This window comes from Calonectris borealis, chromosome 10 (genome assembly GCF_964195595.1).
Source record: "Calonectris borealis chromosome 10, bCalBor7.hap1.2, whole genome shotgun sequence".
Classification (NCBI taxonomy): domain Eukaryota; kingdom Metazoa; phylum Chordata; class Aves; order Procellariiformes; family Procellariidae; genus Calonectris; species Calonectris borealis.
In genome coordinates, this window is record NC_134321.1 from 566,612 (window position 1) to 584,400 (window position 17,789).

General features: G+C 52.3%; 1 protein-coding gene across 1 annotated transcript in view; it reads left to right on the forward strand.

Moving 5' to 3' along the window:
* PLXND1 (plexin D1) overlaps positions 1–17,789 on the forward strand; it is an 86,906-nt gene that overhangs the window by 25,673 nt on the left and 43,444 nt on the right. The window contains exons 4-12 of the mRNA XM_075158531.1: positions 372–472; positions 1,149–1,278; positions 2,572–2,746; positions 4,247–4,355; positions 5,383–5,485; positions 10,488–10,592; positions 13,106–13,195; positions 14,068–14,161; positions 16,618–16,781. Coding sequence (XP_075014632.1) covers positions 372–472; positions 1,149–1,278; positions 2,572–2,746; positions 4,247–4,355; positions 5,383–5,485; positions 10,488–10,592; positions 13,106–13,195; positions 14,068–14,161; positions 16,618–16,781 — 1,071 coding nt within the window. The remainder of the gene's footprint in view (positions 1–371; positions 473–1,148; positions 1,279–2,571; positions 2,747–4,246; positions 4,356–5,382; positions 5,486–10,487; positions 10,593–13,105; positions 13,196–14,067; positions 14,162–16,617; positions 16,782–17,789) is intronic.

A 17,789-nucleotide genomic window follows, 5' to 3' on the forward strand; every position in this document is an offset into this window, starting at 1 on the left:
GGGGCGACTACGCCGGCGGCAGCAAGCCCCGTCCCTTGGGCATCCTTACCTGCCCTGGGGCATGCGGCCCCCAGGCAGGGACGGGCTCTGCTGGGGGCACTGGCGGGGCAGCGGGCAGCTGCCTGTGCCGGTCCCCGTGCGAGCTGGTTGAGCATCCACCTCTGAGCAGTGTGGGGCGGAGGACGGCGGTGCCAGGGTCTGTTCCTCGTTGTCCGTTCTGTAAGGCTTGGTCCAGGTTAACGGATAAAGTAGCCCGAGATGCTGGTGTCTCGTCGCTAGCTATGTGTGGCCATACCGGCGCATCCCAGTCGGGTTGAATGTTTTTGTGGTGTCGGAAACCATTTGGAAGCAGTTGTGCTGTTGTCGTGCAGATGACACGGGTGAAGGTGGCTGCCTGCAACCAGTACTCAACATGCACGGAGTGCCTGGCCGCCGCTGACGCTTACTGCGGGTGGTGCACGATGGAGACCAGGTAGGACTGGTTGTGTCCTAGCGCGCTTTGGCATGTCCTTTGTCCCTCAAGTCCAGCCAAGAATTTCTGATGCCTTTTATATTTCCACACAGTCAAACTACCATTAGTCTTTGTCCATTCCTTACGAAGTACATGCTTTTAAAAACAATTGTATCTGGTCTCAAACGGTTGGGATGCTCTTCAGAGCCAGGATTTAACTGTAGCTGCATTGTTACGCTGCAGTCAGCTGCCAGTGCAAAGAATATCTTGCAGGCATCCAACCATGGGACTGAGATGCCGACACCCTGTTAAAGACTGTCTTTTGCCCTTGCAATTATTATTTACGTGTAGGAGACAATCAACACTCAAAAAGGAATTTACAAAATTAGACTCCACGTTTACAAATTGAAGAAGTTGGACAAAATGTCACCTTCTCCTCTTCAGTTCTGGGTTCAGCCTGCCTGCTTTCGCTTACCCTGAATCCTGACGCTCCGTTGATGCTGGTGGGAGTATGCGCTCTTATCGTGGCAACCAGACACTTTAAATATAGCAGCAAAGCTTTGGGCTTAGCTGCATGGATGGAGAAAAAAGGTGTAGGCACAGGATTTTCTCAGGATCTTCCTTCACAAGGAAGTCGACATTTTTATCACCTGTTTTAAAAATAATCAATCACGAATTGTTCCTCTGTTCGTTGCAGGTGTTCTCTGCAGCACGAGTGCATGAACTTCACAGGGGCCAACTTCTGGGCGAGTGCAAGTGAAGGAGTGCAGCAGTGCCCTTCCATGACCATCTTGGAGCCCGAGATTAATATCAATAAAGAGAACCCGGTGCGTTTGATGTGAATACTAAATTAATCACATGCAGCACCCTGTAAAGTCGTTACCTGCTTTCAGGGCTGATAAATATCCATGCTCCTCTAGCGTAGTGGCACAGCTCCACGCAGCTCGGATATGGGTCGTGGGGATGCTGAGCTCTGTTGTGTGCACTGAGTCAGGCCAAGGTTCTCAAAAGCACCTGGAGGTGACCTGCTGCGGCTCGACACCCTGGAAGCCAGCAGGACATCAGCTGCTGAGCTTGTAGGTGAACAGGGCTTCTAAAGCTGCTAAAGTAAATGCACTGGAGAGATTTGTAAAATTTCAAAATACAGAAGACCAGCTGCAGACAGCTAAATCCACTCATTTTCTGGTTTTGTATTGTTGCTATTTTTCACAATATTTTAATGATATTTTAGTTGTTTTCATCACAATCTTTTTTGTTTAAAGACAGACCCTCTCATGATGGCAAAAATCTCTCTCTGCCAAAGTTCTTGACCAGCCCTGACATGGGGAAATCGCTCGTAGACAGGCAACAGCTGGGGCAGAGCCCAGACCAGAGCTGGAGAGAGGGATCCTGCGGGACCCTAGCACTGGTCCGGCTCCACTTCCGCTGCGCAGGAGCGGTAGGCTGGGGGTCCCCAGGGAGTCACCCCGCTGATGGCGGGGGAAGCCAGCCGAGCACGTGGGCTGCGTGTTTTCCTGAGTTGCCCTCCTCGAAAGCATTCCCTTTCTGCAAAACTTCCCGTCCCTTCCCCTCGGAGGCTGATGGCAAAAAGAAACCCCTGCAGCCAGCCCGCTTGGCCCTTGTGTGCCGGGGAAGGACGCTGGCTTGTGGTCGGCCCCCAGCAGCCCTCCCAGCAGGCTGCCACGAGACACCTCCCGTCACCGGTCCCTGGTACGAACTGGTGCAAGCCGGGAGGTTCAGGCACTCAGAAGCAGGGGTTAATGCTTTCTGCTCGTGCAGGCAGCATGGGTCGAGGACAGCCTGGGCAGCTGGGGAGGGCTCAGCCTTTGCGTCCTGCTTCCTCTGAGTGGTCTCCCAAGAAAGCCCTGGGCTGGGTTTTCATGCCAGCTGGTAACACACCAGCTACAGTTGTTGGAGTTTGTGGTGACAGAGCTCTTACTACTGAAGCAAGGTTTTGTATGCAGATGGCTTTTAGAGTTCAAAGTGCATAAAATGAAAGAAAACGGCTATCTGGGGACGTGTTTTGGAGTCGCTAGCCTATGAAAAGCTTGTAAAACATTGACAAATTCTATATATAGTTTTCTGTCATAATAACTGATATTTTTTTTGTCCAAATATAGGCCCTGATAATACAAATAAATGGGACTATCCCGAACCTGAATGGAACAAATATTTCATGTGACTATGGAAATAATATCCACACAGTAGCCAGAGTTGCTGGAGATTATGTAAACCAATTTATTTATTGTAGTTTACTTCCACGTGAGAAATATCCAACGTTTCCAGACGACAAAGGTATGTAGAGGAAAACAAGCTCTGTGCATTCTAACCACTTTTGTGGACATAATTTTTCATAGGCTTTTTTTTCTTTTTCCAATTTTATGTGCAGATAATGCATACAGGGGAAGAAAGACCCAAGCTGCTTCTGTTTTATAGGGCATATGACTTTAAAGTGTGGGAGTTCCACCATCTTAACATGAATTGACAGTATTTCAAATCTATCCATTTTTGTTTTAAACATCAGAATTTAAAAGCCAGTTCATGTACTTATTTTATTAAGATTTATCTGGTTAGAACTTCTGCTTTAGATTTAATAAGTACTAAAACAAAAATGTTGTCACCCTGGGGAAATAATGTTGCTACTTATATTGATATTTTCAATTGCTTTTGTTTAATTTCCCTCCCGAACATGCGCTACCTTTCAGGAGAAGTTCTGGAAGAAGAGCAAGTGTGTACCTAAAGGCAGCTCAGAAACTCTTAATCCCATTTATGCGATTAAAAGCCAGACTAAGGTCTTCTAGTATCCACTTGTTTTCAGATGGTGCCAAATGGGATGCCCATCTTGAGGCTCCATGGAGCTGTGCTCTGGAGGTGACGAACACCTGCAGATCTGATTGAAGTCAACCGAGCCTTGACAGCCGAGCTGACTAGACCTGATACTGGCCACTTAGCGATGGAGATGGCCCCATTTTGTAGCTTCCTCTGAGAAGTTCGATGCTTCATTCCAGACTTGAGTGCTTGTAAAATCTTCATCATTCAAGCCTGGAGTGAATGCTCTATTGAAGATGGCTGACTTCAGTAGGAGAAGAATTAGCCAGTCCTTTTGAAAATCCCACTTTTCATAGGCAAGTTTATAAAGCTGCATTGTTTTTCTCCCTAGCTATCCAAAGAATGGGAGATCATTAACTGTTCTGTATTGTTGGTTACGGCAATGTCCAAATGAATTTCTGGAATTCAATGTGCTGATTTATTGTACATATTCTGAAAGAGGCATTGTCTCTTGTCCCTGGTGCTTATATGGCAAAATTGCAAAGAAAAAAAAATGAAGCAGTTTTGGGGGAAGGGGAAGTTAGCATAGCATGTTAAGTAGCCAAAAAAGGGATTTCCACTCTTCTCTGCGGGTTTGTTGTCATGGGGAAAGTGAGCGGGGTTTTAAAACATGATAACTAACATGTTTTAATTACCACTTTTTTTTAAAAATATCATTTAGCACCAACTGTAAGCGAAGACAATAATTAACTCTGCTAATTAACACACGCACAACACGCTGGAATTTTCTGCTGAAAGTCTCAGTGTTCTTTTCTGGTGAGGGTGATGTAAAGCGTTGAGAGGGAAGAGCTGAAAGTCAGAGGGCAAAAGATGAATGGTCCAAGCTCTGAAATGCAGCTTGGAGGAAGCCCTAGAGAAAACATATCAGATTTAGCCCTTGTTTTCCCAACGGTCTGTCTTGTCTTCTAAGCATGAGCGTGAGCGAGAGGCTCTTGCAACCCAATATTCTTTGGCTTGATTCTTCAGACCACGTGGTCGTCGAAACTGCTCTCCGGGTCAACAGCAAAAACATTATCCGGGCCAATTTCACCATCTACGATTGCAAAAGAACTGGAAACATTTACCCGAAGAGAGCGTAAGTGACCCTGGTGTGCCGGGCCACCACGGGCAGGCGGCGGCAGGGTGCGGGTGGCGCCACGCTGGCCGCGTGGCACCGCGGTGATGGAGGCAGATGGAGCGGTTTGAAGCCGGGAGGAGGGAGGGTGCACGTGCGCAGCTGGACGAGGGTCCCCCCACGCAGGGTTAATGGGGGAGCGCAGCCTCCCTGCCAGCGGGGCGGCTGGGGGCCTGGGCAGGGCTTGGCAGGGCGTAGTGGCTGCGCTGCCAGGGATTTACAAAGGAGGGTCCTCGCGGTGTCTCGAGCCATCTGGACATGTTGGGGTTTTTTTAAACGTGAATAATATTTTTATATAAAGCTTGTTCTGTTAACCCTTAGGCAGTGGAGCAGGCCTCCCCAGCGATCCCTGGGGGTTCTGTGGGGTGGTGAGGGAGGGGCGTGGGGAGGGGCACCTTCCCTCTGCTCTCTCTCCCCTGCCAGCCCCAGGTGGGAGCAGCACCGTACCCCTCATCAGCACGGTGGGTTGGAGGGGAGGGCTCTGGTGCCACCCACAGAACGTCATCCACCTTTCAGGAGCATAACAATGGAACCTGACCGCGGGCATCCCCGCGTCCTGCCCGCCGGTGGTCCCACGCCCTGCGCAAACCGCGGGGGAGAGCCTTTGTCGGGCATGAGCGTGCCTGGCTCCGCGGGGAGACGGACAGGGCAAAGAGTGTTTTGGGGGAAAAGAGCATTTTTCGCTAAGCAGGGGAGGAGCCAGAGCTGGTGACTCCCGGTCTGCCGTGGCCTGGGGCCAGGCGGTGGCACCACAGGTGGTGACGCCATGGAGCTGCCTCAGAGTGGCATTGGGGATGATGGGCTCTGCCCGTGTCCCCTGCCAGCTCCCAGAGAGAGGAGGAGAGGACAGCTCAGCGCCTGCCATAGTTGGGGTTTTCTGGGCACCATTAAAGACTGAACACAATGTGTGAAGATCGATTGCATGGCTGAGGTGTGGCTCCCCTGAGCAGCCTGAAATCTGCTTTTCTCTCCGCATTTGCCATTTCAGGTGCACCAGCTGCCTCTCGACCAGGTGGAAGTGTCACTGGTGCCCCTCCACCTACGCCTGTGTCTCCAACCACTCTCAGTGTGACGACGCGCTGCAGATGAAGGTAAGGCCCGTCAAACTGGGAGACCTTCCCACGTTGCTGCGCTGTGGCTGTTGTTTTCCGTCTCCCGGGGATGGAGGCAGATGGCGCCTGGGTTTGGCAGCGCTGCCCTGGCGGGTGCTCCGAGGATGGTGCTGCTCGGCGTTGCTGATGTGCTGCCTGGCCTTGAGGAGTCTCCGCAGTTGGAAATGCCGCGATACACGTCTCACTTCCAAAGGCTCTGCAGATGGAGAGCTGGTGGGCCGCCCTGGGGTGCTGCTCTGCGTGTGTCATGTTCGCAGCGCTCCCCGGCAGTGCGGGTGAGCATGGGGCTGAGGCTGGGCTCGGACCGTCTTGCCTCGAGGTCCTCAGGATGAGGGGTGCACTTCAGGCAGCAGTGCTCAGCGCGGTCTCAGCCGCTCCTCCCGGCAGGCTCTGAGTCTCCTCCATCAGCGGCTGGCACTTGCTGGCCACGGCTTGTCCTGGGCTGGAGTTGGGGCACCCTCCTCTGCTGGTGTCCAGGAGCGGGACGCATGCAGGGCAGGTAAGCTGCAGCCGTGCCGTGCTGTGCCGTGCCTGGAGGCATGTGTGTGTGAGGAGGCTGGCAGCCTGGCTAAAGCATTTGGCTGTCCCGGTGCCCTCAGCGGGCTCCATCCCTTGGCTCTTCATCGCTTCTCACGTCTGGAGCAATGCCACTACTTCTCTGCATCCTGGGACGCCTGGGTTTGAGTAATACAATAAACGTAGCAATACTTTACAATTCGTTTAGCTTTGACTAGGCTGTTGCGGTATGTTAATAATTTGCTGGAGCACCACTGGTAATGCTCATCTAAAGGAGAAAATCACCCCTTTCAAAATTATAGCTTTAATAACCCAGAGGCTCAGTGTGTTCCTGCTTCTGAAATTTAAATTGAAGTTAATTTAAATAAAATTGGCTTTTTAGCAATCAATCTGCCGTAGATCCAAGCCAAGCTTTTACACTGTAAATTGAATATCCCTTTGGCACTGGTGCTCTGCTCTCATATCAGCTCTTCCAGCGGTTCCCTGTGCTCGTCGCTGGCAGGAATTTGGCCCCATGTCAGACGTTCCACTCTCACCCTCCAGGCTCAACCCCGGGGCCAGCCCGGGCATCTGCTCCCCTCCAGCGGGAAGGAGGTGGGTGGCTGCAAGTGCAGGGGACGGGGGAGGAGATGGGGCCACCATGTCGTAGCTCCACGTGGTTGTGTCTAGTGTAAAACCCGGGAAATGTTTCCCATCCCTGCTGGGTGGCAGCAGGGTGATGGCTCCCGGCAGCGCAGGGCAGTGCTGGTCTGTCCTCTGGCTTGTGAAGTGTGTCTGGATGGGTTGAGCTTCCTGGTGAATGTCTGGGCTGCTCATACCGGGCGGTTTGAGGAAGCACCCTCCGCTTTGTCAACTTCCCAGGCTCAGAAGTATCTGGCATTTTCTCTTGCCTCTGGATGGGGGCTGGGCACTTGAAAACCACCACTGATGGCTGCTCCTGGTGTGGAACCCACGCGCTGAGGGTGCGCTGTGGGGTGTCTGCCCCGAGCCGGGACACAGGGAGCTGTGCTGGCTGTCTGGCGGCGTGCCAGGCTGCCGGGGCAGGAGGCCTCATGGCACAGCAGGCCTCATGGCACAGCAGGCCGTAAGCCACCGATGCTTGTGCTGCGCCTGCCCCCGGGCGCCGGGGCTGCCGCTCGGGGCAGGGGCTCTGGGGGCTGTCAGCCCCACCAGCGGCACTGGGTGATGGCAGGGCTGCGGGGTGGCTGGGGACCGCCACGGATTGGTCCTCCATCAACGTTTTTAGTCACGGCTGGTACGCGGTGTGTTTCTCACTAAATCTAGAGGAAGAGCTTGGGCTGCGGGAGGACTTCTGAAGAAGGTCCCGTGTTATTGGATTGACTTTTTCCTTGACAAAGCACCACATAGCCTGCAACTTGGCTGGCAAATGCAAAAATTGCCTGAGATAATTTGTGGCTGCTGCTTGAAAGGCAGGGGCAGAGCAGTTTTTCAGCGGAGCAGGGAGCGGCGTGTTTTCCTGGCTCAGCCCAGGTGTCCCTGCCAGACCGCATCCGGGAGGATGCTGAGGCGGATTTGAGAACTGGGTCTTGCCGAGTGCGGCTGCCTCCTCGTTGCCTGCCCCACAAGGCAGAGCCTGGCCTTGTCCCCACCCCTGCGTGGGGCTCCTGGAGGGGGGACAAGCAGTAAAACCGACGGTGTGGGGGTAAAACCACTGCCACTGGTGGGGAGGGCACAGGGCTTCTCGCACAGAGCCTTTTGGGGCCAGACCCAAACGATCCCTTGTAAAGCCAAACCCGAGGCTGTGGCTGTCGGTCAGTGACGCCTCCCGTGGCACTGGAGTCGCCATGGGACCTGGTGTGCCAACCGTCAGGTGTGGTGGATCTCCATGGCATGAGGCTGGAAGATGTCCTGGGACACGGGAGCAAGTGGAAAGGAGGGTAAGAGTGAGGTGACATTGCCTGCAGCACTGCAAACGGGGAGCAGTCCGAGCCGGGGGCTGGAGGCACCACGGCCGCCTGGTCCCTGCCCTGTCTGAGCTCGCTCCTGCCCCTGCGCATGTGCCGGCACCCTGCGCTTGTGCAGCCACACGGTGGAGGAACCGGCCCCACCGAAATCAAACCCAACAGAGACATTGTTCTGCTCCTGAGCGCCGGTGCCCATGTGAGGAGGGGGCATGCAGGTGCTGGGATGGCTGGACCTCCGCAGCCCAGCATCGGATCTGCCTCCCTGGCCACAGGGACCATGCGGGACAGTGTGGCACAGGGTGCTCGCGTATTGTCGCGGGGAACAGCTGCTCTTCTGCCCGGAGGGAGGAAATTAGGGTTGTGGACATGGGTCTCGAGGAGCCTTGCCTACGTGTTAGGGAGAGCTGCACCCAGTCTTCCCACTCTGCTCCCGTCGCCTCAAGCAGACGATGAGAGCCAGGGTTACCCCTTGGCAGGGGTAACTGTGCCTATCCTTGCTTTCTTGTCTCTGATCTCCTACTCCAGAGGTACAGTTCGGTTGGATGCTGCACCTGGTTTGGGCACATTCCTGTTTTATCTCTGTGCCTTTCGCAGCTCTTCCTGCTGATTCCAGTGAGCAGCCTGCAGGACGAGGTGCTCTGTAGCCCTGGAAACATGGTGCCTCATCCTACAGTCAGAGCTTTCAGTAAACAAACCGTTGCTGGCGTGGCGGCACCTGAAAACTGGTCCTCCACAAAGCCAGCATCGTACTGGCTTTGTCCGCAGCATTTTAAACATTCAGATCCTTTGCCCTGATCCAGACATGAATGATATAATCAGCTGGAAAGCTCTATTTCTAGCCACTGATGAACAGCAGGAGAAGGGGCTGCAAGACGACAAGTTAATCAGTCCTCTAAAGTGTATTTATCTAGCAAGCTATGCCAGCTGCTGTGACATGCAAGGACACACCAGGCCATAGGAGCTTTTGCATGAATTTTCAGTTGTAGCCCTGCTGGTTTTATTTTAACTCTTTTGATTCTCCTGGAAGAGGCTTGGGACTGAAATATCTCTCCAGTGCTTTGCTTTGTTGTTTTATTTCTCTTATCATGTGCATCTCTGCTATTTAATCTCCTTGTTCAGGCAGCACCAACTGTGCTTGGTTAAGATGAGTGTCCTGATGGAAATGAAGCGTGTTTTCCACAGTCAAACAGGCTCTTCCAGATAGTTCCCTGACCCCTAGCTAGGTCTGGGGAAGGCAAGAGAGAAACCTCATGCTCACTGCGTGTCCAGCACCAGGGATGTGTCCTGCCAGGCATCTCAGTGCTAGGAGGGCAGGCTCTACCTCTCATCAGAGCAGCAGCAGCACCGTCATCAGCAGACTCACAGTGGGGTAACCCTTAGTGCAAATGAGAAGGAAATCTTGCCTGCTGCAAATTATTCTACATAATGCACCAAATATTTTGTTGTCTTTTACCCCAATGGCTCCACTGTCAAAGGCATTAATCTGGATATACCCTGGGGCAACGGAGAATTTGGCTTCATTTTTGCTGTAGTTTTGCAGTGTGATTTACATCTCATGAGAGAACAGGATGGGCTTGTCATAGACTTGAATTCTGAGTCAGCTCCAGTATCTGAGCCATCAATTTAAAGTGAGAACAAAAGCAGGGGGACAGATGACCTTTTAAAATCATTTTTCAGCTTCATTTAGGCCTTTCATTTCAGCTGTCCTACTGCTGCAGTCCCCTTGCTGAAGCCCCTACAGCTCATTATACCCTTTCCTCTGTGCGCAAACACGTGCACACACAAACCCCCGCACACTTCTGAAATGACACTGTGCAGGAGGGAGACCGCTGGAAAGCGAAATCTCTGCAGGGGCTTGCGGAAATGCGCATTGCGATGTGTGAGACATCGGCTTCCCGCTGGCAGAAGCGGGGTCACACCGGCAGATTTGCCGTTGTAGGCTGCAGTGCCTCCTTTTAGCGTCACTCCGGACCCGTCTTCTAACATTTAAGTGCATGTAATGAGGCAGCTGCCCAGAGTGGCAGCTGAGGAGTGCATACGCATTTGCTTTTTACCTGGGAGGATATTTTTTCCAGTGCAGGAAGATGAAAGTGCAGGCTTGGCAGTCCCACCACCCAGGGTCTGGGAGCTGCCAATGTCCCTGAACTGGTGCAGGAGCTGGGCAGGAGTGAGGGGGGAATTCCTGCTGCGCTCCTCCCTTTGCTGGCCCATGGCTGCCGGCCCACGGCTGCGGACGAGCCCTCCTGGAAACCTGGCCACCCTGCCATGGTTATCTGACCACTAGCAGAGGGGTGGATCTTAAGGCAGTGCTAAAGCTGGTGACGCGGGGGAGGAAGGCTCCACGTGGCATTACCGCTCTGTGCGTCATGGTGCCATTTTTGGTATTTCACTTTCTGGGGCTACAGTGTGATCTGACTTTAAACACATAGTAAAATTAATCTTATCAAGAGCCCTGATGTGTCTTCTTGCCTCATCACTGAGGATGCTCAGCATGCACCCAGCTAACATCTCTCTTTTTTGTCTTGTTTTGTATTTAACAGAAGAAAATCGACTGTCCGCGAATTGTACCTGCCTCATTGGACCCAATGCCCACAGGAGTACCTCGGGACATTACGATCTCCCTAGCTAACGCGACTTTCTCTAAGGTAAATGAGTTCCTGGAGAGATCGGGAAGGTTCAGTTGAGCCTAGGCTGGTGTGCAGCAAGGTGGCCAGGTCAGCTGAAGGGAGTTTAAGTACAACCTGGTTTCTGCCTTGGGAGTGGGTGATTGCGTTACCAGCTGAAATCAGTGTATTGACAAAAGATGGTGGTGGAAAGCAACCACCCCGATGGCGAGTGAGGTTGCATGGCAAAACTGAAGGGAGATGCTGTTTGTGCACAGGCATTCTCCAGGGATCTCCCGCAATTAGTGACAGGCTTTTTGCATTCAGTGGAAATAGGAGGTTTATACGCCTTGCAAAACGGTCACTAGAACAAAATGTTTGGGGGAAATAAAATTCCCGGTTTCCTTGTGGGTGTTTGCTCCACCACAGAGCGTGCCGGTGTCGTGCTGTCCTGGCGTCCTGTGCCAGCCCGGCCCCACCGCCCCGCACTTAGGAATGAAGGACAAAGCCCAGAGCTGCGAGCAGAGAGCCCTGTGCTGGCTAAGCCACTGCTTGGATTACAGCATGAAAATATGTTTTAACTTAACTTCTGGTGGTCACTGCGGAGGTCTTTCTTTTGTGAAAAAATCCTTTCTGTGAAATTTTCTGGCATGCGAATTGTAATAGTGTGAAAAGCAGGAGTGGATGTCAAATGGTGCCTTCGGAGATGCGTCACACACCAGGAGGAACCAGAGGAATTTGGGGCAGGGAGGCTGGGCACTGGGAAAACACTTGACTAAGCTTTGGTATTTGTAGAAAGCTGCCCTGTGTCATTTTGGGTCAAGTCTTCAGCGGGGCCTGTGGGGCCTGGATCACTCCACCTGTGGAGGATACCTGCACGCCAGGCAACTCCTCTTTCTGCAGGGAGAGGAGAAGGTTGGAAATGCTGGTGGCGCTGCCCGGCTTGCTGCGCCGGGGCGGCGGGGGGCTGCCAGCCTGCGGAGGCACTGCTTCCGCTGGACCGCGTGCCCAATTGAGCTCTGCCCGCCTGGCTGGGGCTGCCGTTTCCTGCACAGGTCCGGCCTCTGCAAACAAGGATGTGCCCTCCGCAATCAGCAAAAAAGGGCGAGAAATCCGTCTTCCTCTGTGGATGCTGGAGGTGGCTGAAGAGGAAGCAATACCGCATGTAACCCGATAGGAAATGAAGTCAGCAGGAAAGGGGCCGAGGCACTGCGGCCCCTGGGGCGGCTGGAGAGGCTCTGGCAGTCTTCTGGCAGTTCCTCCTGCCATCATCCACAAACTGTCCTGGGGTGCCAGGCAGGATTCCTTCTCCTTTCCTCTCCGCAGAAGCTCGCGGAGCTCGGCGCATCGGAGATGTGTCCCCCTGACACCTACGCTGCTGCGGGGGGACCGCCCGGGCAGCGGCGAGAGGCGAGGGGCACGGGCCAGCCTGCAGAGCAGAAGCTGCCTGGGCGCAAGCGATGCACTGGAGGAGATTCCAGTTTCCCCCTCGCAGCTGCGTGTGTGTTCGCTGAGCCAGCAGCTGCCTGCCAGGAGTCTGGTGCTTTCTTTCATGTCTTTTATCAGATCTGTCAGTTTTCAAAGGGTAGTTAGACCTCAGTAGTGGTGAGCATCAACCTGCTTGGAAATAGGATTTTTTCCTGCAGGATAGGGGCACAGCATAACTCGGGGCAGGATATCATCCTTGTGTTATCAGGAAAGCAGCACAGAAAATCTGCCTTTGAACGTATTCCCGGCTGGGTCCTCATTTGAATTAGAGATTTGCTGTGCAGTTATTAGGAGGAGAAGGAAGGTGGCTTTGAGCCCAAATCACAGACTGGTTTGGTCTGGTTTAGGCGACGCTGCTTGGGACCACATTGGCTCTCAGTCTGCATTGCAGCATGAGCTCTAAACACCCCCGGTCCAGAGGAACCCAGGTGCCCTGCTGGCAGGGGTTACGAGACCGTAGCCTAGCCAGGCACATCTCCTGGTCCGCATGTGCTGTGGGTCAGGCATGTCTCCTGGTCCGCACGTGCTGTGGGTCAGGCACGTCTCCTGGTCCGCACGTGCTGTGGGTCAGGCACGTCTCCTGGTCCGCACGTGCTGTGGGTCAGGCACGTCTCCTGGTCCACACGTGCTGTGGGTCAGGCACGTCTCCTGGTCCGCACGTGCTGTGGGTCAGGCACGTCTCCTGGTCCGCACGTGCTGTGAGTCAGGCACGTCTCCTGGTCTGCACGTGCTGCATGTCCCTGGCTCCAGGGGTGGCTGCCCCACGCCTGGTCATGACACCTTACAGCAGCACGCAGGGCGAGAGCAAGGGACAGGGCTTGGCTCCATGGGTGATGCTCAGCTTGCAGCAGTTTTATGTATAGGTGTGTAACAGAGCAGGATTAATTAGGCACAGATCCCAGTCCCATTTACAGTATCGGGTTCTGATCTCCTATTTGACTTGAACGCAGTTCAGGTACTGACGGCAGAAACAAGGTGAGACACGGTGCCTGCCATATCAGTTGACTGAGACGGAGAACTGCACAAAATGGTTGTTGCAGCTGTTCTGCCCTTGTCTTCCCTCTCAGGAGACAGCTCTGGAGTGCCATTTTGGGACAGACAGGACGTTTGAAGCCCGGTGGGTGAACTCCTCTGCCGTGGAGTGCGTACATGTGCTGGTGAGTCGGGGAGTGAGGCCGCCAGCCCGTGCTCCCCCCGCAGCGTGGGGCAGGTCCGAGGGCAGGGAGGGTCTTGCCCCCAACCTACTACTCAGCGGCTGGGACGCCGCCTCCCCTCCTCCCTCCCTCCGCTTCCAGCTGCAAATCGGGTTCGCCCCTCCGGCAAGAGGCTTTTTGCATGTGCTGATGCTGGAATGGCGTTTATGAGTCGCCGATACTGCGTTGTCTGCTCCGTGGGTATCTGCAGTGGCTCCAGCCTCTGCTCTGCTGAGTTTTGGGAAGGAGCTGCTTGTTTACCTTTCTAAATGGAAGAGTTCAGTTCAGGCAAAAAATTTGGCCACCTTTCAGTGTTGCTATTTCTGTAACTTTTATTCTGAACTAGGAATTGGCCTGAGAAAATGCTCAGATGCTCACCGAAGAGCAGTGTGTGGTTGTTGGAGGACAAACTGCACCTCTGAAATGGAGGAAATGTTTGGGCTCCCACTGATGGGAACATTGCAAGTAGAAGCTGGAGAGGAGCACTTTCCCACCACGTCACCTGCAAAACTCTGTATTGTAGCCCAGCACTGAAAATGTGCAGACTGGCCAGCCTGTTAGTTTTGCTGTCCGTTTCTACTAAAAATAGCAGCAAGCCAGGGCTCTGCTCTCACTGTGGTGTGTGCTGTGCCCCGGTGCCCTTTGTTGGGACATCAGCAAAACAATTAAAACAGAAATCAGCATTCCCTCTCTTTCTTTCTGCTAAAGATGAGACCCTCCTGTACTGAGAAGCAGTGGTCAGAGAAGCCTCTGGATGTTAATCTGTGTAGTGTGCGTATGGAACCTCATATTTTACTAAATTTCCTAAGCTTTTGTTTATTTTTTTGTGTGTGCAGCTCCACACATCAGAAAAAAGCCATCTCTTCACAGTGAACCTTCAGCTGAAGGACAGACCAGACAGATTTATCGACAGTCCAGAGACGATGACAGGTCTGAGTTGAAAATATTTTTATTCTGCTCTCATCTGGTCAGCTTGAATGACTCTAAAATCCTGGCATAGTTTATGAGTTCAGGAGAGAAACCATGGCTCAGCCGGCCACAGTTCAGTTCTTTCTCTGTGGCACATGCAAAAAACATATTTACCCAGAGTTGCACCCATGTGAACGTGTGCCCAGAAACCAGACGGACGCCCGCAGACATCGCCTTTACACCCAGGGAAAGTCAAGCCCTGTCCTTCAGCACGGGCAGCGGTTGAGGTCTCGCCTGCCAGCGGCGTGTGGGACAGGGTGTGCTGATGCTCTCAGTCACAGCAGAGATACGGGGTGTCCACAGGGTCGGTGAGGAATTCCTCCCAGAGGAGATAAGGGATGGTGGAGGGCTCCGCCGTGAGCTCTCACAGGAGCGTGGCATCAAGGTTCAGCATGCTGTAAAAATTGAGTCTTTTTTTTTTTCCTCCTGTGCTGAGAAAGAATAAAATGTGTAAACACATTTCACCCCTGGCCCAGTCTCTGTCTCTGGGAAGAATGCTTGGATTCCCAAAAAAGCCCTTGCTACATCAGCAGACTAAGGAAGGCGGGCAAAGAGTCAGATTAAGAGTGCACGCAGACAAGGCATTTAGATAGGACAAGCCCAGCCAGTCGGCCAACAGAGCCAGCGTTTGCACAACAGCCGCCCCTGCCTGCTCTGGCCGGAGACTCGGTGTTGCACCTAGCTGTGTGCTCTTGCTGGAGGCAGCAGCTTTGGGCTCTTTTCCCTCTCAGTAGTGTCAGCAATTGTAGTAGAAGGAACTGATTTACCCTAGATGCAAATGAGAACTAGATGCCTGAAGTGAGATTTTCGTTGGAGGATAGCTGTAATAGGTAGAGAGACATTAACACCAGCCACTGACCCAGGATAAAAAGGTTTCCCCACAGTAAATCCCAGCATATAAAGGAGGCTTATCTTGCAAAGTGTACCACGTTGGTGAAATAACCTTTGAAATACCAGCATGCGTAGGCATGAGACATGATTTCCTTGCAGAAAGAAGAGGGTGTCCATATTTTTGAGATGCAGAGGTAACCCCGAGGGGAGATCTGAGCTAAGACTATTCTGATGTGCAAGAGAAGACTCTTAGTTCTCAGTGTGGGTGGTGCTGGGAGCAGGAACGAGAGCAGGAAGAGCGTAGAATCCCCTGCCTTCCTGCGCAGAGAAAGAGCTCGCTTACACAGACTGTGTTTGCATCAATCTGAATTTGCCAGAATATTTGGAGATCCTGTGGGACCGTTAGACTGCTCTGGCTCCTCCTCGCCTTGATCAGATTGGTGTGAGTAAAATTATAGTGGCTGACTTGCGAGCAGAGACAGAGATCTGCCAGGCCAATTATAAATGTGTGCATCTTTTATACTGTCTTTAATGGATATTAGTGTTATTAGTGTTTATCTTTACTGTTATTAGTGTTTATTATTTCAATATTTATTAGCTTTTATTGTAAACTGTGTTTTGGTAGTCCACTGAAGGAATCCCAGCTCTTTGCTGTTGGCTGGAAAACCAACCAGTGTAACTTACTGATGGACTCAAGATGAGGTGAAATAAGCTCATTTTTTTGTAGAGAATGGGAGACTTCCTTGGTGCCGATAACGTTTCATTAGCACGAGCATAGGCAGACTGTTGAAGGCTGAGGGATTCATTAGTTGCTTATGAAGCGCCTTGAGATCCTCCCGCGAACAGAAGTGCAAAATGTGACTGTTTCTTTGTTTTATGTTCTCCTGCAAAGACTCCTCTGGGGAAAAGGGTGTGAAAGCAACGTTTCCTGAGTGTTTCTGGCTGTTTATCTCAGCGGATACCCACACTCCAGCAGCCGAAGTCTTTAGGCTGGAGAGGAAATGTAACCTAGGGCACCAGCTAATGAAGAGGTGAAAGCGGTGTAGGAAAATGATGTGGAAGCTGAGCTGAGCAGATCTGAAGGGAGAAGTCAATGAAAGGGGCCCGTGGTCACCAGGGGGAAGGAAAGGAACTGTAAACACTGTACAAAGCACTGTAACCATCCGATTTTTGTCAGAGTGTGGAAGCAATGTGATTGCTTTGCCAACAGGATGGAGCCAGCTTTGCAAAGCAGCTTCCCATGTGGATGCTGAGAGTTGGAAACATGTAGCATAAATTGACAAAAGGTTCCGAGTTTGGGTGTTGTTTGTTTTTTAAGGGGAAGAAAAATGAAAAGAAAGTGCTAAATTATATTGCAGTGAGAACAAGCACCCAGTCCTTCTGGGAAATCTTCAGGATGGCAGCCAAGCGCTGCCTCATCTTGCTATATGTGCAAGCTCTGCTCATCCACTGGATTTCAGATGTTACTTAGATTAATATAGCCGGGGGGTGGGGGTAGTGGGGGGGTGTTTGACTGCCTCAAGCTAAGCAAAGCTGTGAAAGTCTCAAGCCCAGGAGCTCACATTTTCTGTTGTCTCGTGGTTTAGTGGAGGTGTACAACTGTGCGACTGGGAGTGCTGACTGTTCTCAGTGCCTGGGGAGGGAGGACCTGGGGCACCGCTGCATCTGGAGTGAGAGCAGCTCCAGCTGCAGGCTGCACAGCGAGCCCCCCCACATCTCAGACATCTGTCCAGCTCCGGAGATTAAGAAGGTAAGACACCAATGGAACGTGGAGGGCGCATGTGGCGTGGCAGGCGGTGCAGAGGGCTGCAACTGGCTGCGCTGTCCCCAGTGGGGGTCAAAGGAGGAACCGCGCTTTGTCCCTGGCACAGGACAGCGTCAAGACCAGTGCTGAATTATTCACTGGCTTTCTATGCTGTTGAGTCACCTGATGCCAAGGACATCTTGCTAGTGACAAGATCCAATCTTCATCATGTTAGTGAGAAAAACAACACCAGCACAATCAAAATGTCCCAGCGTTCCTGGTGTTGGTAAAAGCGAGAAAGATTTGTAGGGTCGGCTGAAGGATTCTTATCAGGAATAGCATTTAATGGAGCATAGCTGAAATGTGAATGTGAGCTCTATCTCCAAGCCCATGTGCTCTGCAGTTCTGCTGAGATTAAGAGTGGCAGAGGGACCTTTTGGCATTATGCATTTTGAAATGAGTTTTATTTAAATTGTGGTTGGGGGCATTTGGATCTGGGGTTCTGCTTAGAGATATGGTATGAGCCAAGAAATTTGTCCCTGACAAGTAGCAAAGAAAGTACATAGAGCAAATCGTCAAATGAGCTCCCTAGGAAAGGAGAAGCTGGAGAGGCAAAACAGCTAATGTGAACATCAAAATCAGCAAGGATATGAGATTTCTGTTCTTAGGGAGGCATGTAGCAATAGCTGCTCAAAATCTGGGTGCTGTAACACTGCATGGAGGGACTGCAGGATCCCCATCGCCTGCCCTTTCCCTTTCATCACTGCGGGAGAGGGGTGCTCCCCCGTGAGCCTGTCCTTCCCAGCACACATCAAGTGTTATCAACACCTCACCAGAAAATAATGGAAGGAAACCACGGTTCAGGTCGCAGAGCGTCACAGGACTCTGTCGCTATTTCCTTAGCAAATAGTAGCTAGTAAATCCAAATCCTCCAGAGTAACGTGAGCAAACAAGCCCTTGCAGAGCCCTCCTGGAGGGGGGACAATGCAGCAGGCGAAGAAGGGCATTGAGCCT